This window comes from Centroberyx affinis, unplaced genomic scaffold (assembly GCF_046629955.1).
Source record: "Centroberyx affinis isolate AG114_WGS23_722 - 3 ecotype Tasmania unplaced genomic scaffold, CSIRO-AGI_Caff_v1 ptg003351l_1, whole genome shotgun sequence".
In the NCBI taxonomy this organism is placed as follows: domain Eukaryota; kingdom Metazoa; phylum Chordata; class Actinopteri; order Beryciformes; family Berycidae; genus Centroberyx; species Centroberyx affinis.
The window spans coordinates 77,501-92,934 of record NW_027281347.1 but is presented as its reverse complement, the minus strand read 5'-3'; the positions used below and the strand labels follow the sequence as shown (position 1 = coordinate 92,934).

The following is a 15,434-nucleotide window of genomic DNA, read 5'->3' as shown; positions in this document are numbered from 1 at the left end:
GCCAAGCAGCTCTTCCCTGACCTACAAAGAGCAGTAAGAGGAATCAAGAGAAGGTGATAGTGGACACATATAAAGTGGAAAAGGAGAATGCTGTTGATTGGAGAACGCGATGCCACAGGTTTGACAGGCCCAGACACTGATGGGGAGGAGGAATGTGCTTGAGAGAAATCGAGAAAAAGAAACAAAGAGAGAAAGAGAGAGAGAGAGAGAGAGAGAGATGGACAGCTATTTCGTTCCTTCTCAGTTTTCCCTTCACATCTTCGTGCCGTTCACCTCCCACCCCCCCCGCCCCCACCCTCAGGCTCATGGCAGCGGCTCTCTCACGTTAGGTAGCAACAGAGAGATAAGGGCAGGGAAAACCTGAGTGATGGACTGAATAGCAGACGAGAGGGAGGGACAGTTTGAATAGGTGTTGAGAGAGCTGAGCTAAGTGAATAGCTGTGCCCTCAAGCTCCTCTCTCACCTGTCTAATGGCAGGATAATGGCTCTGCTGACTGACTGAATGACTGTTAGCATGTGAGAGGGACTGAAAAAGCACACAAGAGAGAGAGGGAAAGTTAGAGAGGGGGAAGAAGAAAAAAGAGTAAGAGGGAAAGGAAAAGGAAAAGCCGGATCAATTATAAGGCTTAAAGTGAAATATATCCAGTGAGGGAGCGTGACATGTAGCCTATTGGTTTCAAACTGTTGAAGACAGAATTGTCTACAGGATGTACTGTAACTTCTGGCTCTAAATTCCTCTGTGACATGGCTAAACAAAGTTGAAAGCTGAGTGATTACCTGTGCTAAACTAATTTGTCTGAAGACATAAAAAGAAGATGATGAGGGTTGATTGGTTTGTTTACATTATGGGTGGAGAAAAAAAAGCATTTCTTACAAATTGTAAAACTTCTCATAAACTCATGCTCTGTAATAATAGCCTGTCTCTTGGAAATCTAAATGTTTTAGCCTATAAACACCTGTATCCAATAAATCCCTGGAGATAAAACCACCATTGATGTGACTGAGTGCAGACGCAAGTTAGATTTGATTTTTCTGTGACTTTGTTTTACATTATTTAGCGTTGGAATCTTGGCTTAATGTGCAACTTCAGCAAAAAAAAAAAAAAAAAAACCTGGTCATTTTTGTTGTTGAAGCAATCAAACCCCCAGGCTACTGTTGAAGGTTTTATAGTATGTGTGTGTATGTTATCTCTGAGAGAGAGAGAGAGAGAGAGAGAGAGAGAGAGAGAGAGAGAGAGAGAGAGAGAGAGAGAACCCATCATTGTATCGGTGGTGCTATAAAGGGGCCCAGTGTGATGGAGGGACAGGGACGACTGACACTGAGAAGAAAGACAGGCTGTTGTCGTTGATGTGCCGTCACACAACCTCACACTAACGCAGAGCCGCACTGATCTGAGCAGGACCCTGCACTGCCACCACAGACAAGCGTGCACATACCATGGAACGAGCAGGCTAATGAATGTCTCTGTGTATGTTTGTATGTGTGTGTGTGTGTGTGTGTGTGTGTGTGTGTGTGTCAGGGTTAGATTGTTCCAGATACAAATCGCTCAAGCATGAAAGTGAGAAAGACATAAAAATAGACAGATCAACACCAGGAGACAGACAGAGAAGATCCTACCCGCTAAAATAAAAGCCCCTCTAATACGATTCTTATCTAGTGAAACCTGCTCATTGTCTGCTGCTACAGAGAAGATTGTGCCAACTAAACAGAAGACACTGTGATATGAACAGCTCTCTTTTAGTAAAAGCCGCTTATTATGGATGGCTGAATCCATGCCTTGTTAACTTAAAGGTGTGAAATATTCATTGTGTTCTCTCGGAGCGTTGGATTTCTACCAGTGGATGCACCCAGCAGATATCCCATTAAAAATCCAATTAGGATGGAGATTCCATCCGTAGACGATAGACGAGGAGGCTCGTATGGATCCACGTCTGATTAAGATGGAGTCGGTGTCTGTCTGTGTCTGTCTGAATTATATCATCACTGCAGCACCCCGCCTGGAGATTAGCGTGATGTCACTGAAAACAAAAGCTCGCCGATCGCTGGTGCGATGGCAGCATAATCCTTAAAACACATTTGTCATGGTCAGACTTTATGACACTGTGCAACAACGTCACATTTGTTCTTCTTTCCTTGAATATTCAAAGTTTTCTTTGGGCCAATAGTTTTTGGCAGAATACCCAGTGAAGGAAGCAATGTGAGGAAGCATACTTGTTATCCATTTTCTACTGCTGTTCTTCTGTGTAGCTTCCACAAGCCCATCTGTGACTGTTAATTACCGATAAACAATGCATCTAGATTGTGCCTAGATGTGGCACGAAGCGTCCAAGGATTTGTGTCTTTTTCCTTTTTTTTATCTATTTACACTCATGTTTAATACATTTTGGAACTCTATCTAGACAAACTCTATTTACTGTAAATGCAACCTCGACGCATCTTGTGACTGCATGGGGATTCTAACCCCAGCTGTAAACAGGGTTTAAAATAAGACTACGTTCAGCTAAATTAGACACTTGGATCAAGCTAAGCTGTGCTCTTCTGCTTCAGTTAGACCAGCTCATCACTGGACGTCCCGCACTAAAACTCCTGTCTACGTGTGGCCATGTGCAATGTGTGTTTGGATGTTCTATGCAGTGTGTGACAGCTGTATCAAATACACATTAGCCTTCTGACCTCATAACCACGCACACGCACGCACACACACACACACACACACACACACACACACACACAGTAAGACATGCAGGGATTTTACTGACGAGAGACTGGTTGGACGTTTTGTTTGAAATTAGAAAACACTGTCGGCTAGCAACGCTGCTAATATTTACCCCACATGTCTGTCTGGCCAGCCACCACTCAATGTGTGTGTGCACGCACGGGCACGTGCGCACTAGTGTGTGTGTGTGTGTGCGCGCGCATGTGTGTTTAACCCGACTGTTCTGACTAACCACTGAACATAAACACGCTGTCAAAATACAGTCAGCAAAATAAGAAGAAAGAGATAGAGAGAGAGAAAGACAGGAAGAGAGAGAGAGAGAGAGGGAGAGAGAAAAAGAGAGAAAGACAGGAAGAGAGAGAGAGAGAGAGAGAGAGAGAGACCAAGACAGAGACAGAGATAGAGATAGAGGCAGTAAGATAGAAACAGAGAGACAGAGAGAGATAAATAAGAGGTATTTACCCGCCCTCAGTTCAGCAGGAATGTAATCTTGGCTCAGAACATAGTAGTAACACTAAGAAACACACTGTAACAGCACCACTAACAGATAAAACACACACACACACACACACAACACACACACGCGCACACACTTGGTCTCTCTCAGACATTATGACAGTGGGTGTGTCAGGGGAAGAGCTGGCAGGTAGACAAAGTACAAGGTCTAGTCTGTGCGCGTGTGTGTGTGTATGTGTGTATGTGTACCTCTCCATGCTACACCACTCTCCTTTTTTATGACAGGCACGGCGGTGTGGGGGGGTAAACAAAGACCTGCTGCTGCTGGGTTCACATAGGGTCACGGTTGATGTCACTCCAGCCCCTGAGCTCACACCACACAGGCCCGTGTGTGTGTGTGTGTGTGTGGGTCTAACAGGGTGTAATGTGAACCATCCTGTCCAGAGATGGGTGTGGCCTGAAGTAAATGAGGTGAAAACCAGACTGAGCGGGAAATAAAGTAGACGGAGCTAGCAAGATGGGAGGAAAAAGAAAAAACAAACAAGAGAGAAAGGGAAGAGGAGCGGAGGGGGAGAAGACTAGAGTAGGCTTGCATCAAACTAGTACGGTACAGTGTGTCCCACAGGTTGGCAGCCACAGTCATTGGTTGGCAATTTACCTTGGCGGGGGCGTGAGGCTGCATTGTTACAGTTGATTTAGTGAGCTATGAGCCCAGCATCTCACATTTTTTCAGACTAAAGTCTCTCATTCTAGTATAAACAAATGAGGCTGTTAGCTAAGTTGGTACAGCAACATAAGCTGACTATTATACTCCCATTTGATTATCGCTACTTCAGTGAAGCAAGTACAACATACAGCTGATTACAAATACCTTACTTGAATTATCGTCATTGCAGTTCACAGCATTAAATGGTTTTGAAAACTACACCAACAAGAAACAACAGGTTTGAAACCCCCGCTTTGTGCATCACCACATACAAAATGATTCTAAACTAACTCTCTTGGCTGCTAATTTTAGTTGTAAGTATAACCAGTTTATACAGATTTAGAATCTGCGTATCTCACCTAACCTATCTGCTTACTAGTTAATCATTAATAGAGAAAGTTCCAAAGCTGACTTTAGATCAGGGAAGTGCAGGCAGCCATTATCCCTCTCCAAATATTTACCCCACAGCGACATAGCTGAGCTATCTGCTCTCTACCAGCCAGATACACAGCCAACAGACTGGGCTGCACTCTGGGTTTAAGGCCAAGTGCAAGGCCAATGCACACCCACGCACATGCATGTACATACGCGTGCACGCACACACACACACAAACACACACTCAATTTTAATTCTATTTATACCGTGGCCTGGATGAAAACTTGGTTCTGATTGCCCTGCCTGATTGATTGTCTTGCCTGGGGGTATATTACCCTCATCTGATTGCCGTCTTGAAACATCTTCCCATGAAAAATTGAGATTTAACTGTTTCTGCTATTTCTGGTACAAATATATTCCCTGCTCTAATTCCCCCAGCATGGACTCTCCCAGCTTGGTTTAGTGCCTGGTGCATGGTGTTTGTGTGTGAGTCTGTGTCTGCATGTGCGTGTGTGTCTGTGTCTGTGTGTGAGTGTGTGTAGCATGAAAAAGGAGGCCAGAGTGAGTGGCTGTTGGGGAAATGACATGGTTTGGGTGTGACCTGCTCAGCTATGCACTGGTGATCATGTGAGACCTGTTCTAATTATACACTTCTCAAGAAGAAGGTCGATCCTCTCTCATGGGCAGAAAGTGTGTGCGTTATGTGTCCATGTGTGTGTATCCATGCGTTTGTGTGTGTGTGTCTGAAGTAATAGAGAGCAATGTGGCTTGATGTAACACAACTAAATGGCAAATGAGATCTTTGTCCTATTTCAAACATTGAACACTCAACCAGTTTGCGAGTGAAGTAGGACAAGCAGTTTGTAAGAGAGAAACCTTAACGAAATGTGGTGCACATGTCTGCGCCTGTGCATGTGTGTGTATGTGTGTGTGTGTGTGTGTGGGTGGGACTGCGCTCTTATCTACCGGTGTGTAAATGCAGGTTTATAGCCAGCATATCAACAGCCATCACATCTGATTTCCTCCTCTCTCTCTCTCTTTTTCTCTCTCTCTCTCGCTCTCTCCTGCCGTTTCCACTGAGATTTCCGAGACCTGCTCTGTTTTTCATTACCAGTGGAAAAAATGGGGCAAACGGTTAAAAAAAAGCATTGCCCGTCTCCATTAATACACAAGCCCTAGTGGGAGGAGAGTCCAAATGACTAAAACAGGCCCCTCGGCTCCCCCAAAAAGCCTCCCTGTCTGCCAGCCGCTCCTTTCCAATGGCTGACCTTTACCTCGGTGTGAAAGAGAATGTTGAAATATCGTTTTGCCACGTTCACATATCTCTCTCCCCCGGCTTCCTCACTTTTCCCCACTCATCCCTGCTTCCCCTCCTCCGCTCTTTCATCCCTCCGCCTGCGGATAACAACTCCTTTGCTTTGTCCGTGATCGTCTACATGTGGTCGGGCCCTTGCTATTAGGTCACTGTGCTGGACGAGGGCCCTTGGCAGCCAGATAGTCAGGAGAACACTGTACTTTTGATCAGCGTCGTCTGTGTGTGTGTATGTGTGTGTGTGTGTGTGTGTCTGAGTGGGTGTGCACATGTGCCTGTGGGCGCATGTGAGCGACACTAAGCCGTTGAAGGGTTCATTTTAGCCTGTAACTGTTAAACTCACTATTAAACACAAACACACACACATGCACAGGCATTAGCGCATTGTGAGGAAACTTGGGAAGAGTTCAGCGTGGGCCAGACAATGTTCCTCTGTCCACATCTGGCTATAAACAGTGTTTTCAGAGTCAGCTCACACACGCCGGCCTAATCCTAACCCTGCCCTGCTCTCACTGCCAGTGACCACGACTCAACAACGCCTGTAGGGGCAGAATACAAGCCGAGGGAAAACTAATATTTTGAACTACTGCTACGTAAACTAAACACACTGAGAAGTCAAAGCTGTGTGTGTGTGTGTGTGTGTGCATGTGTGTGTGTCAGGGCAGGGACAGTGAAGGGAAATTTAGGGTTGAGGTCCACCCATCTCTAGAGATCTTGTGTGCTGATAGAAAGAGAGATTGTGAGACAGAGAATGAGAGAGAGAGAGAGAGAGAGAGAGAGAGAGAGAGAGAGAGAGGTGTTTGCTTTCCTGCTGCCACTTAAAAATAGATGGAAAATTACTGCATACGGTGCCCCCACTCTGCCCCCAACCTCTCGCTCAAACACACACGCAGACACATACACACACGCACACGCACAAACACAAACCCCCCCTCTAACTGCCCCTAGGCCTCCGCAGAGGAAGTGGTTTGACTGAGTGAGAGCTACAAGATGACGCTAACGCTTCACTCCTCTCTGGCTGCTCAGTCGCGTTGTTGCTCAGGGCGTCCATGTGTGTATGTATGTATGTGAAATCGTATTTGAACAACCTAAGGTATCCGTGAATATTTTCCTATTCAACGACTGGCTTAGCTCTCCACAAAATCTGTATTACACAGAGAGACTGTGACCCTGAAAATAGCACTCAGCCGTCTTCACCGCTTCCACAGTGTGAGAGACTGTGCTGATGTTAGGCTCAAGTAACATGGAAATTCATGCGACTGTGTTTATGTACGGGGAGTTGAAAGTGTGACTGAAATGAATGCAATAAACACTCGCCAAAAACCTTTAGCCCGTCCTAGAAAATTCCACAGCGCAGTGTTACAACGTCTGACTTCTGCTTCCTGAATCTAAGCAGTTGCAACTCCCCCCCCACCCCTCCCTCCACCCTTCTGTGCCCTTGGTCACATGTTCCAGTCACCTGACCAGAAATAGGCGGGACCAGAGAGAGCACATGCCGAGGGCAGATGGTGCGCTGTTTTAAACCGAGGCCATGTGGGAAACCCTTTACTGCTTGTTCACCTACACTCTAGCATGATATATAGGCTGTAGACCGCAGCTATTCTCTGCTTGTAAATCCATATATTCTCTCAAACTGCCTGCTGGTCTGAGTGTGGTCGGTCTGTTGCCTGTGTCTGTGTCTATTTCCCTGTCCGCCTGCCTGAGATCCTGTCTATCTGATACTGTTCAGTATTCTTACCTTAAGTGAGTCGAAGCAGGCGATGACCCGTCCATTCTCCACCTGACAGCTCTTGGCTGGGTGAGCGAACTTACACTCCTGGTCGGAGCGCGAACACGTGCCCCGCTGGAACTCCCTACACACCTCCAGTGTCAGCCACTTTGTGTCACGCATGTGCGCAATGTTCATCGCCATGGCAGCAAGTTGGCAAAAAAGTATTCCAAGCTGAGATGGGTTTAAGCGTGGTGGAAGTACCCCTAGTGTTTTTAATCCACAACTTAAAAGTTCTCTTTTGCTTTATTTGTTGGTGTGGTTACTATCTGTGGATGTTTGTGTTACATGAAGTTGAAATGAATCATTCAAAAAATAAAAGACGGTTCCTATTGATTGAGGAGACTCCTGCTCCAAAAAAGGTGAAATGTTGCAGGACGATGTTTCTCTGTGAATGTTAATGGGTCATTTTCCTGTTCAATCCACCACTGAAGAAGGGAATAAATCCAGCAGACAATTTCACCTGACAATTAACTTGCCACTTTCTGCTTGACTTGTCTCTCTCACTGTTTATTGCTCTCTCACCTACAGCATTCACAATCCAAGGCTGCAAACAGAGGGTCAAGCCAAACCAGAAGCCCTCTGTCCGGGTGCAGTGAAGCAGGCAACACAGAGGCGATAGTCTGGGTGTAGTCTGCTGGAGGTGGGTTAAGGACACTGAGGACCGAGTGGAGGCTTAGAGGGTCGAAGGCGAGGAGGGTTAAAGGCAAGGCGGGTGAGATGCTGCGTGGGCCTGGATGTGGTAAGGCTGGTCAGTCTGGTGAAGAGGGCTGAGGCTGGAGCCTGGCTGCAGTGAGGGCAGAGAGGAGTGGAGGTGGTGGTGGTGGTGGTGGAGAAGGAGATGAGCGGGCGAGCGGGTCTGGGCGTAGGCCGCGAGGAGGGTGTGGTCGCTGTCCTTGTGCTCGCGTTACCGTGGCAGCAAGCGAGCGAGGCAGGGGGAGGGTGGAGCTTCAGCTGTAGAAGCAGGTCAAAGCTGCAGCAGACGTCAGGGAAGGCACTTCCTCTGGGGAGAGAGAGGGAGAGAAGAAGGACGAGAAGAAAGAAAGAAGAAAGAGATTAATCCGATGATATCCCACCAAAGAATGCATTCCGGTTTATTTTCTCTTCCATGTATCCCTCACTGGAGGTTCTGTTCTTGCTCCACTCTGACCTGGAGCGCTACTCCAAGTCATTCTAGTCATGCCACCGCTAAGCTATGCAGCTGTGGGAATAAAGAATATGTAAAAATGTCAGCAATGCAGGGGTGTCAGCTAAAACAAATAAAACTTTCACCCGCCCTGCGCTCTAAACACACATGGTGCGCACACACGCTCATCACGCCACGCCACACACAAACACACTCTCACACAGAGACAGAAGTGCACAAAGCAGCCATTCACCACTTTCCACCACTTCTGGTCGAAGCAGGAAAATCAAATCAAATCCCATATCACTTACAGTTGAGTACGGCAAAGCCGGTCATGGCAAATCTATTTAGAAGAGAAAGAAAGAGAGTGAAAGTAAGGGGAAGTGGAGGCAGGGCATGAGGGAGAGGAGGTTAGTCATTTCCCTTCTTGCGAAGCGGTGTGCGAGTGGGGACCAATGAGAGCCAGCGGAGTTGCAGCAACATTCTGGGCTGAGCGCCAGGTGAGAGCAGGGGGAGGAGCAAAGAGGAGGTTGACCTGCCGCCACCAGGGAGAGCGATAGAGAGAGACAGGGAGAGAGAAAGAGAGAGAGAGACCGAGACCGAGACAGTCCAAACTAATCATTCTCCTTGCTATGACAACTACCTGATTCCTTGCAGACAGATGGCAATACGATGATAAATGTCTCTCTTAGCACAAACAACATTGTACAAAATATCCTGGCAAATATTATTCATTGTGAACTCAAGCATTTCCAAATGAGAAGATAGCATCGTCATCAGAGCAATACCACAAGGGTCTCAAAGAGATGTGAACTCGTCTGCTGTGATAATATCATGTTTATTATTCTGCTTTCATAAACCAAAATTCCCATTTGTCACCATCACACACAGATGAGATCATGGGTGGAAAAGTTTTTTTTTTTCATGGTTTTGTAATGTTGCCAGTGTTTTCTATTTTTGGTGAAGCCATTGTACAGGGTTTGCTAGGGGAATTTGAATGATTGGGATCCCAGGGGCCCATTCCTCTCTTATCATAAGAGCAGGGTAACTCACCACGCCCTATCTAGAGAAATCGCCTTTCCCAGAACAGCATGTGCACCTTCAGCAATGCTACGAACCACCACTCACTACAACACTGTACAGTATATCAGACCCCTGCAGCAGTACTGCCCAGGTCATGATGACCCAGCAACATGGATTATGTTTACAGAGAGAGGCAAGGGAGAGAGAGAGAGAGAGAGAGAGAGAGAGAGAGAGAGAGAGAGAGAGAGAGAGAGAGAGAGAGAGAGAGAGAGAGAGAGAAAGTGAAAGAGAGAGAGAGAGAGAGAGAGAGAGAGAGAGAGAGTTAGAGTGAAAGAGGAATCGGCCTAGCTTCACCTTGGATGACCCCCAGGACAGCAAAAGTAGCGTTGCTGCTAGAAATGACCTTTGGAGTGCAAGCGTAATGGTAACATATACACTACACCTGCCCAACCCCAACATACACACACCCATGTGTACACACACACACACACACACACACACACACACACAAAAAATTATCTCCCATGTCATGCACTCTGGAGGAGACACCAGACCATACAAGAAAATAAATGAAAGGTTTAATTAAAAAAGCAACAACTATATATCCACTTTGTATATTGCCTCACTGCTCAATATTTTTAAAATACAGATAATGACATTGTTTTAAATTTTGCTAATTTTTTTTTTTATAATAACTTCAGTAATGTTCCTTCGTCAGTTTTACAGCACTTTCATGCCAAAAAACATTTTCAGTGAGAGTGACTGGATTGGATGTCTTGCTTTGGAATGAGAGTCCTCAAACACAGACCATTTGTTTACATTACTAAGGGCATGTTTCTATTCCCATGAACTTGCTCATTCATCATTTCATCTTCATTCCTGTGAAAATGTCAACTCAGCCAAGTCTAAACTCTCTGTGTAACTCGGTATGCCCCGGGACGTGTGATTTTAATATCACATCATGTTGATGTTACATGTGTTTATTGCTACAGCACAGTCTGATAGAGCTGATGGCAACACACTTTTACAACCCAAATATACTTTTTAATGAGATGAAGTACAAGGGGGCAACACAGAGCAAACTAAAACTACATTTAGGTGGACTATCTTTGACCTGATCAGACAGAACTCCAACCACAGCTGGAGAGGAACTAATGAGGTGGGAATAGTGGCATCCATTTTAAAACTGATGGCGCCATGGGCTGACTTCAATCAAATGAGAGAATGTTATGACTTGATGCATGAAAAGCTGATGCCCCCTGTGTTCTGGCTGACTGCCTAATCTGTTTCTATGGTTTCTACTAAAGTCAGACGAGCAGATATCTGCCTGCGGACAGAGAGGCAGTATAGCACGGTATAAGACAGTGCCAAAGTGATAATGGGCCCTTATTATGATCCATCATGCCTGGACATGGGCATCCTTCCCCTATTGATTGCTTCATCTCAATGGTCTTTCATGTCAGTAAGCCACTCCCTTTATCTAATTCCACTTTAAATGTCTGTGCCATATGTCTCCAAGGCATCCAACCATTCATTTCAAAAAGATGGCTTTATTTACTGTGGTTTGTCTACTCTTTTGCTTTAAAGTCACACTGTGATGTATTTCAATGCAATGTATTGTTGAAGCGGGACATAGATTTGAGACGTTCGGTTCCGGAAGTGGCCCCCAGCCTCATAGGGAATTTCATTTTAGCGATAGCCGCCATATTACACAACACAGACCCCAGGGAGTCTCCGAGATTAGAAAACAATACTCAAGGTTGCTGTAATGATCTTCGGTCACAAACGTTTCAACCTCGTGCGAAACTGTGTTTTTTCTGTCGCTTCTGTATTTCAAACAGCACCAAACACTACAATATCCATGACCCTTAAAGGCTGTTGCTATGGTCACTGACTGAGACGATGGAAAGCAGTAGAATATAGTGCAATTGTGCACTCCTGACCAATGGGTACAAAACACTGGACCACGTTCTTCTCGTCTTAACACTGTAACGCTAGGTTTATCTTGTATGACTAGCTCTAGATATACTTTGTCTCTTCCACCTGACAAGTTGACCGAACAACAAAGCTTATTATGCTCTCCCAGCTCTGTAATTGGGGGACTTTTATGGCACAATTCTCTCTGGGATGAGCAGTTTATTTACCTCCTAACAGCTATATGTACATAGCCTTGTACCTTAGCTTTTTTCTCCATTTATGCTAGTTTTTTCAATGCAGCTGCAATTCGTTTGAGCTGATGGGTAATTTCGTAGCGGTTCAGGTCATTCAACTTTTGGAACACTCCAAATGCCGTGTCACATGACAATGTGAACGCAAAAAATTTATAGGGTTGTTGCTTCCTGGAACTTGGAAATAGTCACACCCATGGGGAGGGATCATTCAAAAGTGTAAACCAATGGGATATCAGTTAGGGAGAGAAAGGCAGTTTTATTTGATGGGAGGGGCGGGACTATTCAAAAGTGATGGTTTTCTTGGACGACTCCTGTTACACAATGAAGTCACCACTACAGATTTTCTCTTTTCCAGGAAGTAAAAGTAATGAGATTTTGATAGAATTTTTTTGTCATTTTCTTTGGCATAAATTGTCAATTCGGTGTATGGTATGAAAGTCATTTTTCATTTCAGTGTGACTTTAAGCCTGGAATTCATACTGTTTTAAGCTGTGGATAGCACCGTTCCTCCACTCCGTTCCTCTTCCCGTTCTTTCCACCCTCCCCAGCGCTCTTTCTCCATCCCTCTGTCTTTATGCCCTCAATATGACTGTCTGGCCAGCGCTCTCTGCCAGCATCCTTAGCAGCCCTCCCTCAGTCTCCAAGGTCTCGCAAGTTGGTGCAAGGTCAACAACACTGGAGGATGGGAACATGGAGAGAGAGAGAGAGAGAGAGAGAGAGAGAGAGATAGAGAGAGAGAGAGAGATACTGTGCTGCCTGTTTCCCTCTCTTGGACACGTGGTAGGAACATGACGTGGCTGGGGGAAGAGAAGAGGAAGTGTGTCTACAAAATCAGCGCGTCCAAGGAGGCGTAATTAGCACATCACCATCAGCTCATGGTCATGTGACACCAGACGCTAACGTATGCCTCAACAGCACAAACAATTTCTGAAATAAAAAGCAACACTGCCTGACTTTTACTTTCTCTTGGTTATGAGTCAGAAAACAAATCTGTTCTGAATGAGTCAAAGACGCTGTCGGAATCCACCCTTAACCTACACCAAAAGTGCAGACTATGCATAAAATCTGGCAGTGATTTGCACAGTGGACTGTGATGGATGGCGCTCAGACATTATGAGGTATCCTTGAACACAGAGAGGTGTTTTGTTATGAAGGCATGCCCCAACCAATGGAAAGTTACAGCAATGGAGGCGAGGTGCTAGTTGCTAATCTGGGCTGGTCTTGGAGTTGTCATTGTGACTAACTGCTAGAGCTGCTCCCAGACAACAAGAAAGAGGGTGTGGTTCACAGCTATGATAAGGCTTCCTGGGAAATGACTGAGTGCTACATTATTAGTCTAGCCTAGCATAGCCTGACATCACAGGTCATGAGTTACTGGAGGCCCTACTCTGCATAATCACTCTTCATAACAAATGGAACAGGGGGTTAATTGATGTAGCATGAGTGGAAATCAAAGCAGAAGCAAAGCATAAGATGTTTACACTTTAAATAGGCTATACTAGCACTCACTGGTCATGTTACAACCTTTGCTATAGCAACCTAGCTAACAAACCATAGCTCCTAACCAGAGCTTCTATTTTCTGCTTTGACTGCAGAGAAAGAGGCGGCAGTTTATCGCCTTTGGCTTGGTGTTCTTCAGTAAAAGGAGTGGTTTCAGCATATTGACAGAGGTGGAGTCAGGGTGACAGTGTGCTGAGACAGGTCATCACAGTGGAGGACGTTGTAGGAAATGCAACACCACAGCCATCGCTGCCGCTGCCGCATGTGCTTTGAATATCACACGCCAATACTGCCCTCTCTGACCCTTGCTCATACATGCATGTGCACGCACACACACATACACACTAATGCATATATGGACACGTGAGCACTTTCTCTCCCTGTCTCTCGATCTCTCTCTCACACTTGTGCACACAGAGTGAGAGCTGCTACTCTATCCACCATGTCTTTCCTGTGACACGCAGCCATACATCCCAGAGTAAACAGCGTCTCCTTGACGATAGCACCTCCCGTGTTGGTTGAGAGATCAGGTTGAGAGTTGGTCTGGATGAAACAACCACAGTTCAGGCCAAAGACAAGGGCTGGGGGCAACAGCACAGCTCCTTAACACAGGCAACCAACATAGGCTGGAGCCTTATAAAGAATTGATGCAAGCTTCTCATGGATACACGATTTATTTATTTATTTCAATTTTTTTTTTCGTATGAATAGAGTTTATTGACTCAATGCAGCTCACGTGGACAGGAAGACGAGCTCCACAGGGCGCTGCTGAAATAAAATCTCTGCCACTGCGTGCTCATCCAAATATCCTCACCATAGTCGGTATTGTTACCATCCTCCTCACCGTCATCCTCATCATTGTGTCCTCACCTTTTCTTAGCTATTAGTTTAGCTGACTGATTTGTCACTGGATTAAGTAATGTGGCAGTGAAAGAGAGTTTGTGGCTAGGAACGCACAACAAACAATGCCTATTGATTCCTCTTGAGAGCAAACCTCTGGAGACAATGAGATCTCTTGTGCAGCATGCACACACACACACACACACACAGACACACACACACACACACACACAGGCCTATACAAACATACACAAACCACCATGTGTCCTGTGTACAGGATTCTTAGGTTGTGGTGAATATCTGACTGCCTGCGACACTGCATCTGTGTTTTTCTGTTTGTGTGCCTGTGTGTATCTGTGTGTTTGAGTGTGTGCAAGGACGTATTAAACTCAATGGACAGTGAGGATAATAGCTGGCCTTATGGTTTAATTAGTGGGTCATTGGCTCACATTTATGTTGCCTGAGTCAACCTAATGAAACATAGTCAGGCTCCACAGCTCAGCGGCTGCTTTCTAAATATTGTAGGACCTAGTTGTGTTCCCTGGTGTGTGTGCCTCCTTCAGCGCCTATCAAAGTAGTGAGGTAACACTCTTTTAGAAAAAAAATAGAAAATACATCATTGACAACACATTTCTAGGTGTCATTTGGTTCACCATGCATCTTTTCTTACTTCCAAACACAGCATGACATAAAAGCAGTTGTTCTGTGCAATTACAATGTGCTGAAAAGTAGCACTCACTGATGTGTTACAATGACAAATCCTTTTTAAGAGTACAGCTTTGCATCTATCAGAGAGGAATCGACATTGCGCATTTACATGCATATAGCCTAGGACAGAATGTAATTCATTCCTAGACTTATACACCGCATTATCTAATCACGTATGGAATGCATACGAGGCACGTACAGTACAGTATGTTTAGTTTCTTTATCAGTGTACTATGTGCAAGCATACTTTGCCACCAGTGGCTGACTTTATCTCCTGCATTAGTGATCAATATAATTTTCATTTAGTCAATCATTTTCATAGAGGACAGACTGTGCTAGTGCTTATATCATTCCCCATTGAGTGTTGAGGCCAGCTTCTAAATTACCAGAAGCAAGACAGTCCCAATGCAGTCACAATGACAGAAACAATGGCAGAGGGAGAGTGGGTGATAGATATAGATAGGGAGAGAGAAAGAGAGAGAGAGAGAGAGAGAGAGAGAAAGAGAGAGAGAGAGAGAGAGAGAGAGAGAGAGAGAGAGAAAGAGAGAGAGAGAGAGGAGGAGCAGGAAAGGAGAAGCAAAGAAATAGGGTAACAGTGGGTATCATTAAATGTTATAGCCTTCTGTTTCTCTCCCTCGGAGGTGGCTAGGTTTAAGATGTCTGGGTTGTATGCAGGGGCTGATGCAACTGGGGTCTAGCAAAACAAGGACAGGCTTGTGTTGACACATGTAC

The 15,434-nt window shown here is 45.4% G+C and overlaps 1 protein-coding gene across 18 annotated transcripts in view; it reads right to left on the bottom strand.

Annotated features, from left to right (window-relative positions):
* The window catches only part of LOC139660607 (muscleblind-like protein 1), a 44,226-nt gene that overhangs the window by 21,342 nt on the left and 7,450 nt on the right, over window positions 1-15,434 (bottom strand). For 16 of the 18 annotated variants that reach the window (XM_071538781.1, XM_071538780.1, XM_071538779.1 and 13 more), the window contains exon 2: window positions 7,305-8,337. The exons of 1 other annotated variant lie outside the window; for it this stretch is intronic. In XM_071538781.1, the coding sequence (XP_071394882.1) occupies window positions 7,305-7,478 (174 nt within the window). In that variant the 5' untranslated portion in view covers window positions 7,479-8,337. Of the gene's footprint in view, window positions 1-7,304; window positions 8,338-8,771; window positions 8,873-15,434 lie in introns of those variants that run through there. One more of the 18 variants, XM_071538783.1, reaches the window with a different exon arrangement.